The 24517-nt window shown below is 44.6% G+C and overlaps 1 protein-coding gene, 2 non-coding genes and 1 pseudogene across 3 annotated transcripts; 3 read left to right on the forward strand and 1 right to left on the reverse strand.

Annotated features, from left to right (window-relative positions):
• The first annotated feature begins 336 nt into the window (after positions 1-336).
• Positions 337-500, forward strand: LOC138058445 (U1 spliceosomal RNA). The gene has a single exon (XR_011133968.1). It is a non-coding gene; the product is annotated as a U1 spliceosomal RNA (small nuclear RNA).
• Positions 501-1503: 1003 nt separating this feature from the next.
• On the reverse strand, positions 1504-1622 carry LOC138058373 (5S ribosomal RNA; annotated as a pseudogene).
• Positions 1623-9098: 7476 nt separating this feature from the next.
• On the forward strand, positions 9099-9284 carry LOC138058565 (U2 spliceosomal RNA). The gene has a single exon (XR_011134072.1). It is a non-coding gene; the product is annotated as a U2 spliceosomal RNA (small nuclear RNA).
• Positions 9285-11307: 2023 nt separating this feature from the next.
• On the forward strand, positions 11308-11979 carry LOC138056176 (uncharacterized). Its single transcript, XM_068902000.1, has one exon. It carries the CDS (start codon positions 11308-11310, stop codon positions 11977-11979), a length of 672 nt encoding a protein of 223 aa, XP_068758101.1.
• Positions 11980-24517: the final 12538 nt, after the last annotated feature.

Consider the following 24517-nt stretch of genomic DNA (forward strand, 5'->3'; position numbering starts at 1 on the left):
GTTGGTCTGACTGGTGACCTCGTTTGGTCTGCCATTCGCTTTTGCGCCTTTTGTCTGTCCTGTTGTCCTCATGTCTTCTCGCATGTTTGTCTGTTTGTCCTTTGTAACGTTGCCATTCTTGAGTATAAGTCGGACGAGGCCTCTCTTGAATGCATCGTTTTGTGCGTTTGTTCTTTGTTCTTTATATGTAGTTGCGGGGTTTGATTCCCTGGTGATATTTGACGCGCTGATGTGCCCTCGTTTAAGGTAAACCGTTGTTGTTGGTGGATGAGTCTACATGTCTGACAGCCATTGCACTACCCCACTGGGGGGGCTGTCATTCGCCTTAAACATAAAAAACTTACCTGACGCGGGAGGCACTGTGATCAGGGAGGCAGTCCTCTCAAGGTGACGCTCTTTCATTGCACTTCGATTGGGTTGACCCTTGCGATTACCCCAAATGTGGGTAACTCGAGCGTATAATTTCTGGTAGTGAGGACCTGCGTTCGCGCTAGTCCCCTCACCAACCCCCGGTGGCAAAGCTGGCTAATGGCAAGGTTTATTGGTATCGTTTCAGGCAGGGCAGGGCAGGAGATGCAGTGGTGGTGTAAGGACTAAGCACTAAGCAAGGAGAGTTGTATTTCTGAAGTCCACTGCTGAAATTGTGGGTAAACGTTCCGTACATGGTGCACTGCCAAATTGTGATTTTATTTCTTTCATTCTTGGCCGTAGAGAGAGCAAGACGACTTGTTTATTTCAGCCGCATCGATTAGTGGCACTTCCATCGATAGACGAGTGACACAAGAAAATACCAGTGGGTTGAGCTCTTATCCTCGAGCATCGTTTGGAAAACGTAAGTGAATGTGTGTTTGTACTGCTCCATCGCCCATCTGTATGCGTGATAGATTTCTTTTGCATTGTGTCATGTTGCATTCTGGAGAGCCCGTTTTCTATTGAGTAACTGAGGACCCGCCAGATCAGTTGGCGTTACATTTCTGAGGCCAACACTTTGTGGTTTCTCTATGTTATCAGTTAATTGAATTGTTATCATAAAAAGTAAATCTTTTATGCTCAGGATAGTGTCTTGTCCACCCTTTGAATACGTACTGTTCGTGTTGAGCAGGGAACAGTAAGACTTTGAAGTGCGCTATGTCACATAAGTCACGTTTTCGCAAGATGAATATTATAGTGTTGTAGCCTTCGCTGTATACATATCATCCGGTCTCGATTAACTTCCATCTTATGCATAACAGTGCATGCATTTCTTACTTGTCGTAGCCTGTTCTTTGCTCACACGAAAAGATACGTTTAATGTCATAAACGTTGGATTAATAAGATCTCGCAAGCACACGCTTCCTTGGGAATACAAGCTCCACTTTCTCGTGTGAACTATTTTGTTTTTGTTGTGTCTCATTTGTGACATATCGTTGGCATGTTGTGTTCGAAAAACCTGGTTTGGAATGTTCTTTCATGGAGGAAACTGAGATTATTTGAGATAATCAAGTGTACAGAAGGAAAAAGGTAAGCCTACAACACGGGGTATTCCCAGGCAGTCTCCCATCCAAGTACTAACCCCGCCTGACAGGGCATAACTTCAGTGATCGAACGAGAACCGGTGTTTTCCCTGTGGCATGGTCATAGACAAGTAATTAGTCGTGAAAATTAACTTTGTTATAAGGGGGAAATGAAAACGAGGTCAGAGCAAGCACAATGTGCATTTGTCCTCTTGCTGTCAACGCAAGTGCCATGCAATGCTGGTGGCTGCTGGCCACTGTACAAGGGCGATCGTTGTGTGCGCCTCGCTTTCAGGTTGGCTTTGGGCATTCCTTCCTTGGCACGGATTGTAATCGGACCACCATATCTCGTGGCCATGAGACTGAGAGCACCTTGTCCGCTGTGAGCATCTATGGGCATCCCTTCTCGGCCTTTTGGCTAAGATCACGCGTGGGTCTTAGCTCCGAAAGTTTCGAGGATTCCTTTCTGTTCGCGTCCCGGATCACCAGTTTTTTTCTTCTGAGTAGTCTGTTAGTGTTTTCGCTGAGTTTTTTGGAGTGTTTTGGAGTTCGGAACAGGCTTTTTTTCGGTTTTCCTGACGTTTGTGGAGTGGCGTATTGATGATGGCCGCGAGACCTCGCAATGCGTTTGCTCACAAACGTTCAGTCCGCCTTATTGTTGAGGATGGTATGGAGCTCGACGCCCTTACTCTCATCAGACCTCTTCCTGATTTTAAAGATTCAATTACGGGTGTTGTCCCGATGTTCGGAGGAAAATGCTTCGATATCACGTTGGATTCTCCCGAAAACGCGTCACGTTTGGCCCAAGCTGGCTTCGACTACGATAACACAGTGAAACCTTTGCGACTACTTGGGGCTCACTCTATCCATGTATCAATCTTTGTGTCCGTCGAATATCCGGACGTCGACCTGGTAAATTTCCTGAAATCTCATGGCAAAATGAAGACTGACGCTCTTCGACGTCTATACTATAGTGAGGAGGGTTTCTCACACATCGAGCGTGGGATCCGCGTGGCTGAGTTTCTCTCGCTAGACAAAGATCTCCCTCGTAAAATTGTTACGAATGGTGTGGAGATCCATTTCAAATACACGGGACAACCGATTACGTGCTATCGCTGCGGTTCTGCTGAGCATGTTGTTCAGGAATGCCCACAAAAAGGGAGATTTCGAAGGAATCCTTCGCCCCCCGGGGACAACAGTGCGTGTAGCACCGAAACGGCTGCAACACCTGAACAACCAGACACTATGGACACTGCGCCTCCCCAATCAGAAGAAATCGCCACGCCGGCAAGTTACGCGGATGCTGCATCGCCGGTTTTATTTTCAGATTCCCAGGATCTTACAGAACCTACGCGTAAGCGCCCACCCTCCTCGCCAGTTAAAGATGACAAGCCGTCAGCTAAAAAAACCATACTCAGTGAGAGGATTGCAGTTTTCGAGAAGGCCTTCCTTCAGGCAGTGAAAGAACGCGGCCGAGCCAGAACAAAACTTATGCATCATGTGGATGGAGACCGTTTCTATACTATTCGCTCCTTTTATCTTCAACATCTGCTTGGCAACCTACAGGACGCGGATCCTTGCAAGGTGACTCGAAACAATGTCAACGACAAGGAAAAAGAAAAATGGCAGACCTTGAAAGGAACTCTCAAACCGGACGCCTTCGCCAGACTTATGACCGTCTGTGAAGATCTTCGCAGGGAACAACCTGAACTGTTTTAAACGATAAGTTTCATTTCTTTATTCCCCCTTTTTTGTTAAGATTATGTTAGTGTTACGAGACAATTTAGTTTTTTTCCTCTTACTAGTCATTATGGCTCTCTTGCTAGTTTCCTTAACGTCAACGGCATTGCCGAACGCCATAAGCGGGTCAAAGTTTTTGAATATCTTAAATCCCTTAACTTTGATTTATTCTTTTTGTAAGAAACACACCTTGCCGACTCCCTTTCCGGTAAGGCTTGGGAGAGTTATTGGGGAGGCCAGTGTGCGTGGTCTCCGGGGTCAAATAGATCGGCGGGAGTTGCTGTGCTTGTTCATCTGAACAGTTCAGTGAAAATCGCCGATTTCCACACCGATTTAGCCGGCAGGATCATTACCGCCAAACTAAAATTTGACCAATGTTTTTTCCAAGTTGTCAACGTGTACGCGCCGAACAACCACGCAGAACGTGAATTATTTTTTGACAATCTCTGGCGCTTTCCATTTCCGAATCTCGACACCTTTGTGGTCGGCGATTTTAATTGTGTTCCAAATATTCAGCTGGACAAATGGGGTGGCGATGACAGCTTTGGAGACAGAGCTGTCACACAACTCCATGCTTTCACCGATTCTTTAAAGTTAGAAGACTTTTATCGCGTTAATTTCCCTACCGGGCGTATGTTTACATGGTTTAACGGCCCTCACAGTGTGGGCTGGCGGCTAGATCGGTTTTATACTCCTAAGGCTTGGAGATCACGCATCACCAAATTTAAATGCAACTCCTTCGGGTACTCAGACCATCATATAATTAGTCTAAAGGTCACACTCGGTAATTCAAACCCGAGGGGACGTGGCGTCTGGAAATTTAACACGCAGCTGCTAAAATCAGAATCTTTCTGTTCAGCTGTAAATAATTTCTGGCCGGCCTCGCAGGACAACAAACCGGCTTTCACCAATCCACGGATCTGGTGGGACGCTGGTAAACTACAGCTATAAGAAATCGCCATCTCACACAGCATTGAACAAAGCCGTCAGAGAAGGCGAGAAAAATCCACTTTAGAACACGAGTTCCGGCTTATAACAGCTCGCGGTAATTCAAACACCGCCGCCGATCATGTTCGCCTTGCAGAGATCAAAGATTTACTCAAAACAATCGATGATCGTGCCGTAGAAGGGGCTATGATCTGCAGCAAAGAACAATGGATCGAGATGGGAGAAAAACCGACGAGGTATTTCTTTCAACTCGAAAACAAGCGTCAGTCACGGAATGCAATATCTGAATCACGTGTCAATAACACCTCGGTCACGTCCGATAAAAATATTCTTCGGGAGTGCAGAGATTTTTACGAAAATCTCTACACTGCCGAACCAGTGGAGCTCGAGAGCCAAGACTGGCTTTTAGAACAATTAGACCAGTTTCTGACTAGTGACAATCAGTCACTTTGTGAAGGCGAACTCACACTTGCTGAGTGTTTTGACGCGGCCTCACAAATGTCAACAAACAAGTCCCCGGGGAGCGACGGCTTACCGGTTGAATTTTATGGCCGTTTCTGGGGCTTAATAGGACCTGATTTGGTAGAAATACTACATTATTCCTTTCAACATGGCTCTTTGTCTGAGACCCAACGCCAAGGGATCATTCGTCTCTTATATAAGAAAGAAGATCCACTCGAGCTTAAGAACTGGCGCCCTATTTCCTTACTAAACACTGATTACAAGATCTGTACAAAAGTGTTAGCAAATAGATTACGTCACGTTCTACCACGGATCATAAACAAAGATCAAACTTGCGGTATTCCGGACCGTAGTATTTACGAGAACCTCTTTTTACTACGGGACACTATCGACTATGTTAAACACAAAGATCTATCAGCCGCAATTATTAGTCTGGATCAGGAAAAGGCTTTTGACCGAGTTAATTACGGGTTTCTACAACACGTGTTATCTCAATTCAATTTTGGGCCTCATTTCCGACGGGTTGATGTGGTTTATCACGACATTACCTCTAACGTCATTAACAATGGCTGGCTTTCTTTGCCTTTTCGCCTCGAACGAGGCGTACGGCAGGGATGCCCGCTATCACCGTTACTGTATTGCTTGGTAGTTGAAACCTTAGGTCAGGCGATTCGCCGTGATGAAACGATCGAGGGAATTCGAATCCCCGGTTCTCAACAACAACAGAGCAAAGTGTCACAGTACGCTGATGACACCACGCTAATTTTAGCTAACGATTATTCCATCACACAATGTTTTCACATTGTTAACATCTTCGAGAAGGGTTCTGGCTCGCGCCTTAATGCAACAAAAACCGAGGGCTTGTGGATAGGCAGATCAGCCGATCGGCCATCCGGCCCTGTAAATATCACATGGGTGACAGACAAGCTTAAAATCCTTGGGTTGTATTTCGGTAACGAAAACCTGGATCACGCAAACTGGGATAATCGCTTAGCTAAACTGACAAATCGCCTTAACCTTTGGAAACAACGCACTTTGTTGCTACGCGGCAAAGCGCTAATTACCAACATTCTGGGAGCCTCGGGACTCTGGTACACAGCCTCAGTCTACCCGATGCCCGAATGGGTTCACACACGAGTTAATAAAGCGATTTATGACTTCTTGTGGAACAGCAAGACAGAACTGGTGGCGAGGTCGACATGTCAGCTCCCCTTAGCTCAAGGAGGCCTGGCAGTTGTCAACCCGCAAGAGAAGGCCCGGGCCCTAAAGTTATGCTGGGTTCCCTGTATAGGGGACCAAATGTGTGACTCCAAGTGGGTCTACTTTGCTAGGTTTTGGATAGGCCTGGCCTTAAGTCGTAAGACGAAAAGCTGGTCCTTTCTGCGGTCAAACGCTGTACCGAAGTACATGGGGGATTCCCCCCCTTTGTATTACCAACACATCCTTACAGCGACTGATCGCCTAAATCTAGACTTGACCCTCCTACCAGACTACACAGTTAAAACCTTCTACGAAAAACTCGTGAACCCCTCTCCCCGGCGATTGCCTTGCACACTCGCTTGGGAGGGGAAACTGGCTCTCAACCTGCCCTGGCGTCACATCTGGCCGACCATATATGGGGGTCTGAGTACCAATTGGGAAGCCGATATCGCATGGCACCTGGCGTACGGAGTTATCAAAACTCGGGCCTTTCTAAAACGGTGGCGCCAGCTCCGAGTCAGTGAGCGTTGTGCCACCTGTGGCCTTACCGAATCTTTCTCTCACGCCTTCTGTGAATGCAATGGGGCAACCCAGGTGTGGGCGTGGGTGTTTCAAACCGTACACCCTTTCTATTCTAACACCTTAACTCTAAGTCCAGCTCTAGTTTTTTTCGGACATGGCCTCCCTCAGGATGGCCAGTCCTCCAAAGCGAACCTTATTTCTCGTTTCCTCTTTAATATTACTTTTAATGACATCTGGGCGGCGCGGAACCTTCGCACTTTCGATCAGAAGGTTACCTCCGCCCAGGCCATTATCAATAAAATAAAAGCAAGGGTACGCACCCGTCTCTCCGCGGCGTATTCCTATTACTCCCCAAATGAATTCCTGAAAACTTGGGCCCATATGGGCATATTGTGTAGCGTAGACAACCATGAGCTACGCTTAATCATTTAGGCAGGGACACGGAGGGTGGCGACCGAGCCCGGGGGCCGAGCCTTGCAAGGGCGGGCTCCCAGGCCCCTGGACGCGGCCGCTCGACCGCTCCCTTTCCCTGGCTTGCCTTTTCACATAAACGCCAAAATTAATAATATTACTATCAAAACAAAATTAGTAATTTCATTAGCAAACAATAGGACATGCGCTTACACAAACAATTGTATATAGTTTTTCTAGATTATGAAGTCGCTTTCAATAATATTACTCAGCATTTTTGGCATTCTGGAGTTTAAATCAAACGAGGTGTCTCCAGAATGCCTTCGCTTTTACTTCGCTTTTATTAGTCAACAATTATATTGTACTTTAGCCTCGTTTTCATTCATACCTTATATTTCATTCAAACTTTATATTTCAACTTAACTATTGTAAATTAAGGGCGACAGCGGAGCTTTCTCCGCCAGGCCCATTGTATATATGTAAATAAACGAAAAAAAAAAAAAAAAGTATCTTTGTTCCAAAAGTTTCGGGTATTTCTTTGTTCGCTGCTATTATTATCCAGTTCTTCCTTCGCCGTTGTGTTTTCTAGTGTTTACGTTATATGGTCTACGTGTTTTTCGGACGAGAGGAGAAGGATTTTTAGCGTTTTTCTGGCTGTTTTTGAGCTTCGAGTTCGTGATGGCCTCACGACCTCGCAACGAGTTTGCTCACAAGCGTTCTGTTCGTCTCATCATTGAGGACGGTATGGTTTTGGATGCCCTTTCCATCACCAAAGCTTTACCGGAATACCAGCGACACATCACAGGAGTGGTTCCTCTTTATGGAGGGAAATGTTTTGACATTACTCTCGATTCTGCCGAAATGGCTGCATGCCTCACCGCAAGTGGTTTTGACCACGAAAATTCAGTGAAGCCTTTGCGCCTGATGGGCGCTCGTACGATCCATGTTTCAATCTTTGTGTCCATGGAATATCCTGATAGTGATTTACTACCTTTTCTCAAGACTTATGGAAAATTGAAAAGTGAAACCTTGCGCCGCTTGTACTATACGGAGCAAGGTTTCACTCACATCGGGCGTGGAATCCGTGTCGCGGAATTTATATCGTTGGACTGGGATCTTCCTCGCAAGATCGTTACTAATGGCTTAGAAGTCCATTTCAAGTACATGGGCCAGCCCATTACCTGCTACCGTTGCAGTTCAACTGAACACGTAGTTCAAAATTGCCCACAAAGATTGCGTCCCCGAAACAATGCTTCGCCCCCCGTGGATAACACTGCAAGCAACACCGAAACGCCTCAACCACCGACACAAACCGAGGATACTATGGACACTGCGCCTTCTCACTCAGAAGAGACCACCAAGCCAGCCAGCTACGCGAATGCTGTAACACAGGTTTTATTTCCCGACTCCCAAGACCTTTCCGAGTGCACGCATAAACGCCCACCTTCCTCGCCAGTGAAGGACGACAATCCCGCCACAAAAAAGACTTCAGTTAGCGAGCAGATTTTAGTCTTCGAAAAAGCTTTCCTTCAGGCAGTAAAAGAACGCGGCCCAGCAAGGACCAAACTCATGCTCAAAGTTGATGGGGACCGGTTTTATTCCCCTCGTTCCCTTTACCTCCAGCATCTTCTCGGCAATGCGCAGGACGCGGATCCTTGAAAAGTGGCTAGGAATAACGTAAATGAGAAGGAAAAAGAGAAATGGCAGGCCTTGAACGTTGGCAGCACAGAACCTTCGTACTTTCGAACAGAAGGGTACGTCCACCCAGGCTGTAATCAATAAAATAAAAACAAGGGTATGCACGCGTCTCTCCGCGGCATATTCCTATTATCCCCCCAATGAATTCCTAAAAACTTGGGCCCATATGAGCGTACTCTGTAGCGTAAACAATGATAAGCTACGCTTAATCATTTAGGCAGGGAAACGGGGGGTGGCGGCCAAGCCCGGGGACCGAGCCTTGCAAGGGCGGGTTTCCAGGCCCCCGGACACGGCCGCTCGATTGCTCCCTTTCCCTGGCTTGCCCGTTCAAGCAAAACACGCCAAACAATTCATAATATTACAATCAAAGTAAAAGTAGTTATCTCATAAGCAAATTATACCACATCCACAAATATAAACAATTGTATATAGCTGTCGCTTTCCATACTATTTCTTAGCATTTTTGGCATTCTGGAGTGTAAATCAAACCAGGTGTCTCCAGAATGCCGTCGCTTTTATTAGTCAACAATTATATTGTACTTTAGCCTCGTTTCCATTCAAACTTTATATTTCAACTTACTATTGTCAATTAAGTGCGAGAGCGGAGCTTCCTCCACCTGGCCCATTGTATATATGTAAATAAACGAAAAAAAAAAGTGTGTTCTTATCAGCTTAATATCTTATACGCTGCTCATTGAGCAGCTCATATATTAAACTGATTTTTTAACGGGGCCATGGAAAAGAGGCTTGCCTCGTCCCGGCCACGGGTTGCCTCGGTATAGCACTACCTTCGAGTGTGGCCCACTTCCCTCTGGGGAAGAAATAATCAAATGAAAGCAGAACAAGTGACCAACCAACCTTCACATTATCTTCTCTTTTCTTGGTAGCATAGCAGCGAGTGGACAGCACGACACAACAGGACGAGGAGCACGTGACCTCCATTACCACATGGTATGCGCAGACAAGTTGCGTTTTGCAGTCCCGGAGAGGCGGAAAAGGCATACTTACCTGACGCTCTTTATTAGTTTGTTGACGTTAGCTAGTATCTCTGCCATTTGAGCTCGAGAGGCCTCGGCAGTTGTTTGTGAGTATCCTCTAGTGTTTCACTTGTGGTGCTCGGTTTCATTTTTCACTTGCGGTGCTATCTTTAATAGCTCTCCGGGGCTAGATAGCTTTTCTTAACACTTGTGCTTGTCTGGGTCTGTTCCTTGAGTGTGCTTCGGCTTCTCTTGGTCCGGCCCAGCATGCCTCAGACCATCCAGTGCCCGAAAAGCCTGGTGGCCTTTTTTTCCTGTGGAGATCTACTGCACCGTGGGCTGGTCCTAAGTCCTCTCCCGCCTCTTGGAGAGCGTGGAGAAAGACCAAGTGTCCTCCGTTCAGTTCCTTCGGAACGGAGCCGTCCGTCTCACTTACAAGGAGACTTAGTCGTGTCAGTCCGCCATAGAGCGTGGAATTTGCTTTAGTGACCACCAGCTCCATCTTGCCAGTGCCGACACATCGTCCCGTCTGGTGTATCTCCGGGATTGTCCGTTTGAGGTCCCAGACGATGCTGTCTGTACGTTTTTCTCCTCCTTTGGGCAAGTGCACTCTGTCCAGAGGAGTGAGCACCATGGTTTCCCTGGCCTGAGTGATGGCAACCGCCTTGTTAAAGTCTCTCTGACCAAAGATATCCCTGGTGACGTTCGCCTGGCTGGCTTTGACTGCCGTGTTTGGTACCGCGGTCAGCCCCCTTACTGTTCCATCTGTAGGAAGGTGGGTCACCGGAGTTGCAGTTGCCTGCTCAGTAGACAATGTCAACGCTGTGGCCAGGCGAGCCACATGGCCCGGGAATGTAGGAATGCCTGGGGGAAGCCTACATCTCAACCAGCCTCTTGAGTTCCTCCAGTGTCTTCTCGTCAAGAGGATCAGGCTGGGGTTCCGGCCCCTGATGCCAGTCCCCATGGCACTGCGGCCGTGGAGGATCCAGACGAAAGTCCGGATGCCGTGATTGACGACGCAATGGAGGTTTGTCCTCCTCTGCAGCAGAGCCAGGAGGAGCCGGATGTCAGTCTGGCTTCTTCTGACGAGGAGGTCGAGCCTGGGGGGAGACAATCATTCTCCCCTTGGTGTTTACTCCTGGGGAGTCTGACTCTGGTGAGGCATCTTCGACCCCCCCCCCTCCGGCGGCATAGGCCTAAGCGTAAGCGGAAGCTTTCGTCACGCCGGTTCTCTTTTGCCAGTGCCCTTTCCGAGCCCGGCGGAAACCGTGCCGTCCTCCCTATGGACCTTGACCATCGTGAGCACAACACGATCCATTTTGCCAGGACCTTCAAGAGTGTCTGGGAGGATACTATCACTACTCTCATGGTTCGTGCCGATGCCCATCTTTGGCGCTGTGAGGCCTCCGGCGATTCCTCGCCAGGCTGATGTCCTTTTCGTTTTTGTTTCGGTTATGTTTGTCTAGTGTGAACTGTCACTCTGGAGTGTGAGTCAGCCGAGGCGTCTCCAGTGTGCGGTTCTTTCGCTTTGTACTGTCCTGTCTCCGTTGTGTCTGCCTTAACTTTTGTGAAGGCGGGGTTCGATCCCCCGGCGAAGTTGGTGTGCTGGTTACACCCTCCGTCGAGGTGTACCCTCACCCTGATACAGTGCGGGATCGGATGTTATGTCCAGGAGCCATTGCACTCACCCTACTGGGGGGGCTCCCTTTTTGCTTCAGATACAAAAACTTACCTGAGGCGGGCTAAGCGCACTAGGACTCTGTGCCTATCGTAAGCCTGCACAGTAAGTTGGGGTCTTTTTATGTGGCTGGTTTAAGTTGTAGATAAGTCCCAGAGATTTGTGCCTGTTTGTGATGATGATTCGTCAAAAGTTGAAGTTCAGTAGAATTCCTCGTCCTGTCAAGTCCATAGCTGAGTCCATTTCGTCCTTGCGTCCTTGTACGTCTGGTTTGTCTGGCATATCCTCGTTTGTGCCAGCCATCCCTCCTGTGCCTGTTGTGTCCTTGTCGTTTCCTGCCACATCCTCGCCTGTCATTAAGTCCGTTGCTGAGTCTACCTATGGTGTATGCTGTGTATCTTCGTCTCCTGCCGTTTCCTGTGCCATGCCTAGTCAGTCTACCCGTGCTGTGCCTAGTCAGTCTACCTGTACCATGCCCAGTCAGTCTACCTGTGCCGTGTCCAGTCAGTCTTCCCGTGCCGTGCCCTGTCAGTCTACCCGTGTCATGCCTAGTCAGTCTACCCATGTGCCTTTCCAGTCTTCCCGTCCTCTTTCATTTGCTGTCAAGTCTGCACCTGTGTCTGTTTCGTCTTCGCCTGTGCCTGTTACGTCTTCACCTGTGTTTGCCACGTCTTCGCCTGTGTTGTCCTCGCCTCTGCTGGTCTCGTCCTTCCCTGTGCTCGATAGTTTCCCGTTTCGTCCTTTCTTGTGCCTGCTGTTTTTGCCTGTGTTTGACCGTTGCTCGTCTCGTTTTGTCATCTGCCCAATCCTCTGTCCTGTGCCGGTTGTGTGCCTGTTTCGCCCTTTTTAGGGTTTTTTTGCCTGTTGTTCGTTTTCATGTTTTTGCCTTTTGGCCTCCTTTGTTGATTTTGTGTGTGTTCCTGCCGGGGTTGGGGTTCGATTCCCCTTGTTTGTGGTAGTGGATGGGTCCTTCCAGTTTGTTTCTCATTGCCATGTCTGACAGCCATTGCACTCACCCCACTGGGGGGCTGTCATTCGCCTTAAATATAAAACAACTTACCTGAACACGGCTTTGGCCGTAAAAAAGTTAACCCTGCACAGTAAGCCTTCATTCTTGCTGGGAGACGTTCCATTTGGAGTGTGGCCTGGGTTTTTTCATTTTTGGAGTGTGGTTTTCATTTTCATATTTTGGAGTGTGGTAAGGTCTTTGTTGTGGTTTTCTTTGTCTTTTTTTTTTGCTTTTCTTTTATTTTTCGGTGACCCTCCTGGGGACTAATGCTCCGCGTTCTACGGTAACCCAGAGTAAGCCAAGTCTTTGTTTTTTCTCTTGCTTCCAGGGTCTTTGAGCCCTCGTTTTTGGCACTTCATTTAGTCTGTCACTGAAGTGTCCTTTTTGATTTTTCGTGTGGTTTGTACTTTTTTTGGTGTGTTGTTTGGTTTCTTGGTGGCTCCTTAAGAAAATTTCTTGAGGTTTTTTGTTTGTTTTCCATTTATTAAGGGTGTTAAGAGTGGTATTAAATTGATATAATATTCCGCTTACTGTATTTTGTTTAGTTTCCCTTGTGCTTTTTGTCCAAGGGTTTGTTACTCGCTTATTTGGTTATTGAGAGACATTATTAATTGATTATTTGCTTAGTTGCTCCGTAAGCGGGGGACTATTTAGTGTGCTTTGAGTGTTAATCTACTCATTTTTTTAGTATAATGTTATATCTTACTATTTGAGTGAGGTTACATTTTGTGAATTAGTGGTATCAAAAGCTTTGAATAATTATTCACTAATAGTAGTCCTTTAGCAGCTGCTTAAAGCTTAATCTTAAGGTTAGTTTAAGTATAGGTAATCACATGATTTCGAGTGCAATTTGGAATAAATAAGCACGAGTAAATTTTTCAAAGGCCAACAAAAGTGCACGAGCCCGTAGGGCGAGTGCACTTTGTGGCCTTTGAAAAATTTACAAGTGCTTATTTATTCCAAATTGCACGAGAAAAATCATGTGATTACTTATTAATAATATACACGAAAAACATAACTACAACAAAAAATTTTGACAGGGCGCGCTTTTTTTTAGTTCATTCAACTGATTGGCTGAAACAAATTACAACGTTTGTCAAATGCAAACTTACAAGACCGACACTTTCAAAATCATTCAAATTAGAACTTGGAAATGTGTGAGGACTGATTTAAAACCTTTCAAGCGTTTTAAATTTATGTAAAGAAAACTCGCTTTACAATAATTAGGAAAAGTAAACGTTCAATCAGAATCATCCTCGATAATGAACGCTCGGCGTTTACAAGAACTGGGCTGTCGTTTTGAAATCTCAGGAGCTCGCTTCGAGCGGCCAATGATGAAAGACACTTGACAGTTGTTGAACGTGTTCATCATGGTCTGTTCCTGGGACCTCATCATGGTTGGATTTACAGAGAAATTCTGAGTTTGAAAACCTGAAAGTGATGGTGGGAATTGGTTTTCTTTCGTCGCTGTCATCGATGGGCCGGCCAATGTGTGTGGTACTGGCATGTTCGTGTTTACCAGAGCGAGTGGAGCCGCAGTTGTCGTGATGTCGGAAACTGCCATTCGCTTTTTCTCAGCACCGGGGTTTTCATAATTCCGTTTGGATATTGCACTGGAGAGTCGTCGTTGTTCTTCCTCGTCGGCTTCATCGTAATCGTCAAGGGATTGTACGCTTCGGTGGCCTGTGACCTTCACTATATCTGAGCGTTCAACGTTTGCTTTCTTTAGCTTGCTCACTGTTGTTTTTCTAGCACTGTGATTCGTAAATTTTTTGTGACTTTCTTCAAGGCTAGTACCCGCCACAGTTGTTTTCATCATGTTGCTAATGGTGTTTACGCCCATTGGTTGAGTTTTGAACCAGATGTTGTCATTCAGTCTTCGGTTTCTTTTGATACTGAGGTAGAAAGGACCTGACCATCGCATGTTAAGTGGTCTTCGCTCGACAAACTGCTTGAAGAGAGCAACCGGACACCTTTCTCCTCCAACAGAGAACATTCGTGGCTGAAAATCTCTGTTCTTGCTCTGCAGTCCGCCCTGTCTGGTCTTCGTTGGACCTTCGGTAAACTGCACGAACTCCATACCTTCGTCATTTTTGCAGAGTTGAAAATCTTCCATTTTCATTGCGTGGTGCTCTTGACGACCGCGGAGACCAAAAAACTGCGTCAAAAGCCACCACATAGAAGAAATAAGCGCTTCTGGAGTTTTGGAGCCAAATTTTTCTCCCTCCCACAGCACCTCCTCTTCTTCCTCAGTTAAACTTCTGGCTTTATTTGGACGTTTGCCCATACCGGATTGGCGAAGTTGCCGAGCTTTCCCCTCTAAAACTTGCTTCGAAGAGTGGAACTCCCTGTCTCTTATGATGGAAAACTTGTATCCTTTCTCATTTAAATGTCTATCAAGTGCAGCTATCATCACTTTTAAGCTGTCTGGCTCGTAGTCGTCACCGTTTTTGTTTTTTACTTCAGCGTAGAATGATTCAAGTAGCTTGTTTAGTTTTCCTGGCTCGTTTTCCTCGATTTTGTTGACAATATTTTTCTGTTTGCACCACGTCTCCCATACATTCAGCCAGAAAGACGTACTCTTTACTGTATTTGGGTTTTTGGAAAATTTTTTAGCTCTTCAATCGTTGTTTCGCTCGCAAAACCAAATCGTTGTTTGCTGAAAACTCCGGCCATTTTCCTCCGCGTCTTATCTTAAAATTTCCGCCAATATGTTGCTATAGAAACAGCTCTAATCTGATTGGTTCTTGTTGGTTTCTTTTGTGTGTTTAGCCAATCAGAAAGCCTTTGTAATTTGCACTCGTGTTACAAGTTTGCACTCGTGTTACACATTTTGCACTCGTGTTACAGAAGAGCTGCACTCCTTTCTCAGCCAATCAGAATTGAGTAATTTTTTCGTGTATATTATTAAATATTTAACGGCATCTGTAGTTGGTTTAAAATATATTTCCGTAATGGTTCCGCGCAACACGCGCACTATTATCGTAAAGTCCGGCTTCCCGGCTAGGACCTCCCATGCCGGGGTTGCCGGTATCATAGCTAACTCCCTGGCTGGCCTGGCTGGCCTGGCTGGCCTGGTGGACCAGGCCCAGGTCTGCCCAGGGGGGATTATTCGTATTTCATTCCTAGACCCATCTCATAAAAAGACTTATGAGGAGGCCGGGTTCATTTCTTTTGGGGACGTCCGCTGTAACGTTGTGGTTTCAACTCCTATCACCTTTGTGATGGTTTACTTGTTCCCCTATGAGGGTAGTAATGACCGTGTAAAAGAGGCTCTTAAGTTTTTTGGGGACGGTAAGGAGGTACGTCATCAACAGTGGTCCAATGTCGCTGGCGTGCACACCGGTACCCCGTCTTGTGCGCATAATGTGCAAGCATGACATCCCCCGGAATATTGTTATTGACGGGGTCAACTGTAGAGTTTGGTATAAGGGGCATCCGCTAGTCTGTGACATCTGTCGTGATAACCACAAGAGAAGAAAAGAAGAGTTGGATTTCGAAAACGCAGATAATATTGAATTTCAGAGAGCTCATCGAATTGGCAAGAGGATGGGTGAAGCCAGGCCAGTTATTGTTTGTTTCTTAAAGTTTCCAGAACGTGAACTGGTTTTTAGAAAAGCACGTGAGCTGGAGAGCGATACCGAGGTAAAGGTCTATTCAGATCTCCCCAAGGAAATTAGTGAAAGAAGAAAAAGGCAATGGCCAAGGCTAAAGAAAGCAAGGGAAGAGGGAAAGATAGCGTTTTTTAGCAAACCCGAGCCTGACAAATTGTTTATTGACGGACAGTTTGTTCCTCTGTAGACTGAACTTTTAGATTTTTTTTTTAAAGAACGGTTTCTCTACAGATTAAACTTTTTATTTTTAGGTGATCTTGTGGTTGTTTTTTTGTAACGGGAGGATTGCGTAAGATCATTTGAATCCAAATAATTGTTCCATTCTCCGAGGCAGCTCTAAGGTGCTAATTACTCAGCTGCCATTTATTTTCTTTGTATAAGACATTTTTGTGTAATGTCCCTTATTTGTTGTTTCTTTTGTTTACCATGTAGTTGTGTAGAAATCTCTTGTCACCTCTGTAGTTACCACATATTAATTTATGCGCAGTTGCAACGCGAGATACTTGTATACATAACTAGTTTCAATGGACCCATTCGAGAAGGAGTACATAAATTTTAAATTACTTTCTCTTAATGTGCGAGGGATTCGTTCCCCGACAAAGAGGAAAGCTATTTTCACCTGGCTTAATAAGCGAAAGTACGATATCATTTTCCTTCAAGAAACCTACAGCACCGTAGATGTTGAAGATATCTGAAAAACGCAATGGCAAGGTAAGCTTCATTTTGCTCATGGTTCTAATCACAGTTGTGGGGTGATGATTTTGGTGAGAAGTGACCTTGATTTTAGCCTAAAATTCGTTAATTTGGATACTGAGGGCCACTCAATTATAATGGAAGCTGAGGTACAAGGTTCGTTATTTTTGTTTGTTAATATTTATGCTCCCAACAAGGTTCAAGACCAATGCCGTTTTTTTGAAAATTTAAATAAAAACATTGAAGATTTCATTGCTAACAAAGAGCATAGGATAATTGTAGGGGGAGACTTCAATGTCACACTGGCCTCTGATCTTGATTGCTCCGGCGGAAAACCTTTTAAAAAAGAGTCTGTCAAACAAATTCAAGACTTGTGCCTCAATTTTGATTTAGTAGACATTTGGCGAATTCGAAATCCGGAATGTAAACGTTTAACGTGGAGGCAAAAAAATCCTTTCATTCAGCGAAGACTTGACTATTGGCTAATCAATGATTCTTCTCAAGATGATAATGAGAAATATGATATTATTCCTTCGATCAACTGTGATCACTCGGCAATTTTTCTTCATCTTAATAGCTTAGACAAACCGGATTATGGTCCCTCTTTTTGGAAATTTAATGCTAGTCTTACTGATGATGACGATTTTGTCACATTGATAAATGAAAGTGTGCCTATGTGGTTAAACGAATTCGTTGAAGTCACAGATAAAAGACTGTTGTGGGATTTAATCAAGTACAGGATTAGACAAGTTTCAATTAAGTATAGTAAAGAGAAGGCGCTCAAAAGAAGAAAAAAGATTTCTGATCTTGGGACCTCTCTAAGGATTTGCGAAGAAAAGTGCAATGAGTCTCCAACCTTTGAAAATCAGGAGTAGCTTGAAATGTTGAAAATGGAATATGATTCTATTTATGAACAGATGGCAAAAGGAGCCATTATTCGATCAAAAGCCACTTGGTACGAGAAAGGTGAAAAAAGCAATAAGTATTTTCTAAACCTGGAAACGCACAAAAAAGCTAAAAGCTCTGTTCGCAAAGTCTTTAACAATGAAGGGGTGCTAATTACATATCCTAAAAAAATTCTACAGGAGAAAAAAAAATTTTATTTAAATCTTTCTAAACGTGATCCTCTCACACCATCAGAAGATATGTTAAACTCTTTTTTGAATAATTCTGAAATGCCGAAACTCACTAATAATGAGGCTCGAATCTGTGATGGAAAATTAACAGTTGACGAGTGTTATAAGAGTCTTCAGCTATTCGAAAGCAACAAGTCACCAGGCAATGATGAATTAACGGCTGAATTCTATAGAGCTTTTTGGCACACTTTAGGAAATTTAATGGTAGACAGTTTAAATTATTCTTATGATTATGGAGAGTTGTCAAATTCCGAGAAGGAAGCCATTATTACCTTAATTGGGAAAAAGGATAAGGACAAACAGGATTTATCGAATTGGAGACCAATCTCACTTATCAATGTGGACGTCAAAATAGGGTCAAAAGCTATTGCTAAAAGATTAGAGAGTGTCTTACCAAATATTATACATTATAATCAATGTGCATATGTTAAGGGATGAACTATTTTTGATGCAGTCAGAACGATAGAAGACGTCATGGAATTCTCAGAGGGGTATAATCTTGAGGGGAGAATGATTTGTATAGATTTCAAAAAAGCCTTCGATACTGTCAGTAGAGATTTTCTATTTCGCGCTCGAACCTCTTTTGGTTCTGGTTCATCATTTTTGCAATGGATTCATACATTTTACAACAATATCTCAAGTTGTGTCATAAACAATGGTTTTTCTACTCAGCCCTTTGCAGTTGAGAGAGGAGTGAGACAAGGAGACCCCCTCTCTGCTTACCTGTTCATCATAGTGCTAGAAATTCTTTGTATTAGTGTAGACAATGAAGAGCTCAGATTAAGCCTTTTCGCAGATGACCTAACTGGTTTTTTGAAAGATAATCTTTCGCCTGTGAACTTTCTTAAGCTTATAGAAGATTACGGAATTTGTTCAGGCCTGAAGATCAGCCACGATAAATCAGAAATAATGCTATTAGGCAACTGCTCTTCTACTCTACAACAAGAAAACTCCGTTTCATGCAACTTAAAAATTAAAAAAGTTGTTAAAATTCTGGGAGTGCACATGACCTATAACCTTCGAGCGAAACAAAAATTACATGTTGATGATCTAAATTAGTTCCATTCAACAAAAATTACGAATATGGAGGTGGAGAGACTTGACCATTATAGGAAGAATTCAAATTGTCAAAACCTTTATTATTCCTATTTTCCTATACCACGCGAGTTTGATATCAGTAAATAGAGAATTTGTGAAAGATGTAAACAAAATTATCTTCGATTTTATCTGGAAGGGGAACGACAAAATCAAACGCGCTGCTCTTATTAGTGATATTGAAGATGGGGGACTTAAAGCCCCACATCTAGATTCTATAATAGAGACTCAGAGAATCCTTTGTTGCATACAATTGGCAAGTGATCAACCAAGCAATTGGAAAAAAATCCTACTGCACTATCTTGAACCTGTAGGGGGGAAACTTATCTTATGTTGCGATTTTGACTTGAAGAAACTGCCTGTGAAGCTTCCAGCATTTTATGAAGAATGCTTTAAAAGTTTCGCAAAATGTTCCGCAGCAAACCACACGAGTGTACAGGATAAAAAAAGAGAAGATCTTTCAAAAGCTATTGTGTGGAATAATAAATTCATTTATATCGGCGGCAAATCTGTTTATTTTAGAAATCTTGCAGAAAAGGGAATTCTTCGAATGGGGGATCTAATCTCTTACAATAATGAATTCATTGTTAAAAGTAATCACAGGTTGAGAGAATTAAATATCTCGCCATTAGATATATTTAGACTTATCTCTGTAATCGATGCCTTACCAGTTGAATGGCGTAAATTATTAAACATGTTTGCTTCTACAGCTGACGAGCCTTTCAATTTGCACGATGAAATTAAATTAAGTTTAAAGAACAAAAATGTTTTAATCGAAACAGTCGTGTCAAAGACCGTATATAACGAACTTCGAAATAGAATCATCATCCCACCGACTACCCAACTGAATTTTAATACCCATTTTGTTAATGATGTTTTAGAATGGAAAGAGATTTACAGCTTGCCATTTCGTACTTCCTTGGACACAAAATCGCGTGAATTCCAATACAAATTACTTAACAGGTGTCTTGTCACAAATTGACTTTTTAAACAAAATTGGTATTATTCCATCTCCGGCATGTTCCCTTTGTGGTGAAATGAACGAGTCCCTGGAGCATTTTTTCATTTGTTGTCGTTATACTAAGGATTTCTGGGCTGAGGTTATAAAATGGTTTGATAATCAAGGGGTAAAGATAGAACACCTTTCTGACAAAGATATAATGTTTGGTATTTTAAGATGCGAAGACGAATTATTTATCAATCATACTTTAATAATTGCTAAACAGTATTTATATTCTTGTTGACAGAAAAAGTCTCTTCCTTCAATTAAAGTGTTTAACTCGAAAATTAAAATGATTCACCAGCTTGAGACAATGATCGCAAAATCAAATAATAAACTAAAAGCTCACAATATGAAATGGGCCAAGTACAAAAACAACTAGATGTATATAGAATCTTGTGTTGTTGCTGCGCTGTACTAGTCATTATATTTAGAAGCAGAAGGGCGTTAAGAGGAATTGTGGGGTGTGTTTGTAAGTATAAGATGTATTGCGTCTGTCTGTTAATGTGAATTATGTTTGTTTCTGGAAAAATGTATGTAACTTCAAATCAATAAAAATTAATAAAACATAAAAAAAAAACCTATGGCTGTTGATCCCAAGGCAATGGATGTCCGGGATAATGAATTAAACGAGCTGAATAGCCAGCCTGTGCTTGTCAGTGGGTCGGGGGGGGGGGGGGGGGGAAGGGGCGGGGGCCAAAGGAGAGGGTTCTGGATCCCTCTCCCAGCGACAGTGTTTTGGGGGCTTCCACCGGTCAGGCCGGTGAGTCTCGGGAGGAGGTAATGGAGTTCTCCCCTACTTTTTCTCCCCTTTCGGGGTCTGTGTTATCGGTGACGCCATCATCGGATGTGTCTGAGGTTGGGGTTGATTCGGGTGATGATGCTCCGGCCTCGGTGGTGGATTCTGGTCCTTTGCAGTCTAAAATACCTCTCAAAGTTGGGCGCAGTGTTTTGGGGGGGTTGCATCCCCCTATTGTATCAAGGGAGGAGACTGCAACTATGGCGCAGAAATTGACGGGATCTCTTCCATCATCCACGGATGATCTCGTTGCTTCGAGGCAGGCTGGGGGCTCTTCCCAGTGCTAGCCTCCGATTGCCGTTCCCCTTCCTCCCCTCGGCTCGGCTCGGCTCGGGGATGCCTCTCTGTCCATCCTCTCATTCCTGGTCTTGTTCCGGGGACGAGAGGCCTCCTCTAAGCCCAGATCCTCATAGGTCGCGTCGTCGTACTTCCTCGCCTAGCCCTGCTAGGCGCCGTTAATTTAGCCGTTGTCTCGCCGCCTTTTAGTTTTTCGTCATGCGTTTGTCACTACTTTTTTGTTTTACTATGGCTCTCACGGTAATTTCTGTTAATGTTAATGGGTTGAGAGATGGTGACAAGCGTCTGCGATTTCTCCAGAGGTTGTCCCATCTCTCTCCTTCGGTAGTTTGTCTACTGGAGACCCACGCAGTCTCTAATGATGATCTTCTTCCTTGGTTTTCTTGGTTTGGTTATTTGTGTGCTGGTTCTTTTGGTACCAATCATTCTCGTGGTGTGGTTGTTTTGTATCGTTCGGTTTTGGAGTGTAAGTCTGTTGTTTGCGAGTTTGATGGTCAGTTTTTTTTTGGTTGAGTTTTCTCTTCGTGGTTCTGTTTTTCGGGTTGCTTCTATTTATGCTCCTAACCATAATCCGGATCGTGACGCTTTTTGGGTTCGTTGTGTTGACTCTATCGATCCTGCTGTTCCTACTCTTTTGTGCGGCGATTTCAACACGGTCCTGGACCGTGTTCGAGATCACTGTGGGTCTTGTCCTTTTGATGTCTCTCGTGAAAGTTCTGCGTTGTTGACGGCTACGTTTTCGGATTGTTGTGTGGTTGATATTTGGCGTGAAAGGCACCCGAATGATTCTGCTTTCACCTGGTTCCGGCCCGATGGGGCCCTTGCATCGCGCATTGACCTCATCGGTTGTCCGTACGCTTGGGTGCCTTATGTGTCTTCTGTAGACATTGTGCCGTGTCCTTTTCCCGATCATTGTGCTATTTCTTTCTCATGGGCTCTCCCCAACTCCGTTCCTCCGGGTCTGGGGTTGTGGAAGCTCAATCTTTCTGTTCTGGATGAGGCCGAGTATATCGACCTCATCTCAACTATATGGTCCTACTGGCAGTCTCGTCAGTCTTCTTTTTCTCCCCTGGCTAGGTGTTGTGATGTTTTACGTTCCTTTTCTCTGCTGCTCCTTGTGACTCCAATGCTCGTGCTGAGCTTCTTTCTAACATTTCTCCGGTCCTTCCTTTTGACAATAGTGAGGTGTGCGAAGGTCTTCTCAGCCGGGAGGAGTGTTTTGCGGCTCTTCAGGGCATGGCCCGTGGTAAAGCTCCTGGTTGTGATGGCCTTCCCATGGAATTCTATTTAAAATTTTGGCATGTTTTGGGTTCGTTGTCTCACTCTCAGCGCCAGGGTATCATTAATTTATCATTTAAGAAAGGGGATCGTCTTGATCCCAAAAACTGGCGTCCAATCTCCCTGTTGAATGTCGATTACAAAATTGCTTCTCGTTCTATTGCTGCTCGTCTTCTTAAGGTTATTCATTTGGTTGTTGATAAAGATCAGTCTTGTGGTGTTCCTGGCCGTTTTATTGGTGAAAATGTTGCTTGTCTTCGTGATGTTGTGATCGTTGCTCATCTTCTGGTGCTCCTGCTGCTCTTCTTTCTCTTGATCAAGAAAAGGCATTCCACAGAATTGATTGGACGTTCCTTCGTTCTACTTTATATGCCATGGGTTTTGTGCAGTCGTTTGTTGGCTGGGTTAATTTATTTTACAATAATGTGAGTAGTTGTGTTAATGTTAATGGTTATATTTCAAATTCTTTTACGTTATCTCATGGGGTGAGGCAGGCATGTCCCCTGTTCCCCCTCCTTTATGTTTTAGTGGCTGAGGTACTTGCTTGTAATATTACGTTCTAATGGTTTAATTTCTGGTTTCTCTCTTCCTGGTTCTTCGTCTTCTTTGCCTGTTGTTTCTGCGTATGCTGATGATACGACGTTGGTTGTTTCTTCTGTTCCTGCTATTTTGGCTGTTTTTAATGTTTATTCGTTGTACGAGAGGGGGTTTGGGGCTAAATTAAATTTTGGAAAATGTGAGGGCTTGTGGTTGGGTTGTTGGAACAGTCGCACTGACTCACTGGTGAACATTACTTGGTCATCGGTGAAGGTGAAAGTGTTGGGGGTTTTTCTGGGTCCGGGCAATCTTGAGGACGACAATTGGAGGCCGTGTATCACCGCGGTGGAAAACACTTTGAACTCCTGGGGGCAACGCTCTTTCTCGTATAAGGGCAAGGCTCTTGTCATCAATGCCTTGGCCCTTTCCCGTGTGTGGTACGTGGCCTCTCTCATACATGTTCCCCGGTGGGTCAGTGTTGAATTAAATACGTTAATTTTTAAATTTTTCTGCAGCGGTATACGGGATTCGGTCGCTCGTCGTGCTGTGGTTCTGCCTTCTTGTTTGGGTGGGTTCTCTGTCGTGGATTTTCAGTGCAAGGTTATGGCTCTTCATGTTCAGTGGGTTCGTCGTTCTGTTTCCTCTCCGTCTTCTTTGATCTCTTTCATGGTTTTTTGGTTTTCTTCTCGGCTTGCCGCTCCTCCGCATCTCGTTTTTTCTGCTCCGCTTTTTTTTTCGCCGGATTCTCTGCCTCCGTTCTATCATTCTGTGTTGACTGCTTGGTGGGCGTGTAAAGGATCCCTTACTGCGTCTTCTTTGGGTATTGGTTCGGCTATTGATTTTTGTCCTGTTTCTACGATGTCTACGAAGTCTGCTTATTTGTTTCTTTTGTCCGAAAATGCTGTTCCTCCTCATTGTGAGGAGAAATTCTTTCCTTTCTTTGGTTCTCTCTATTGCTCTTGTACTTGGCGTCAGCTTTTCTTTTTTGATTTGGATTGTCCACTTATTGATTTGTGTTGGAAAATTTTTCACGGGGTTCTTTACACGGCCGAGAGGCTTGCTGGTTTTGGGTATGCTCTTTCTACGGCTTGTTTTTGTTCTGCTCCTGTCGAGTCTCTTTCACATTTGTTCTTTCACTGTCCTCTGGCTGTCAGTGTTTTCTCGTGGCTTCAATCTCTTATGTTCTTGGCTTCTCCTCTTTGTCCTTCTATCTTGGTTCGTCATGCACTTTTTGGTTTCTCGGCTGATGAGTTGTCTGTGGTTCCTTGGGTTTTTGTTTATATGTTAAATGTGTGCAAGTTTTGTATTTGCGGGGCTCGGAACGATTTTCGTTTCAGAGGTGTTTGTCCCTCGGCTGTTTATGTTATGGAGCGTGTGAAGTCTCGTGTTCAGTTTAATCTCCCGTTGTTTTTCCGTCCTTTCCGGTCTGACCGTCGTCGTCAATTTGTTCGTCAGTGGGGTGCTCGTGGTGTGGTGGCTTCGTTACAAAATGATGGCTTGGTCGTTCATACTAAAGTTCTTGTCTTGTGTTCCGTTTATGTGCCCTGACCGTTTTTTCTGGGCTGAACCAACGTCTTGGCGTTGGGTGAGTCTGCTGAGCAGTGGCCTTTTATTGGTCACTCTTCACCCTTGTGCTGGGTCATGCTTGTTTTGGTTTGTCCAGTTGTTTTTGAGTCTTTTTTGTCCTTATGTCAAATTGTCACTTAGGAGTGTAAGTCAGGCGAGGCATCTCCTAGAAGCAATTCCTCATTTGTCTGTTTGTCTTTTGTTAATTGTTCGTAGGGGCGGGGTTCGATTCCCCGGCGAAGTTGGCGTCTTGGTGCACCCCCGTTCGAGGTGAACCGTTCTGTTTGGCGGATTCGTCGTTATGTCTGGCGGCCATTGCACTCACCCTACCGGGGGGCCAGCCATTCGCCTTAGACATAAAAAA

This window comes from Montipora capricornis, chromosome 7, assembly GCF_036669925.1.
Source record: "Montipora capricornis isolate CH-2021 chromosome 7, ASM3666992v2, whole genome shotgun sequence".
In the NCBI taxonomy this organism is placed as follows: Eukaryota; Metazoa; Cnidaria; class Anthozoa; order Scleractinia; family Acroporidae; genus Montipora; species Montipora capricornis.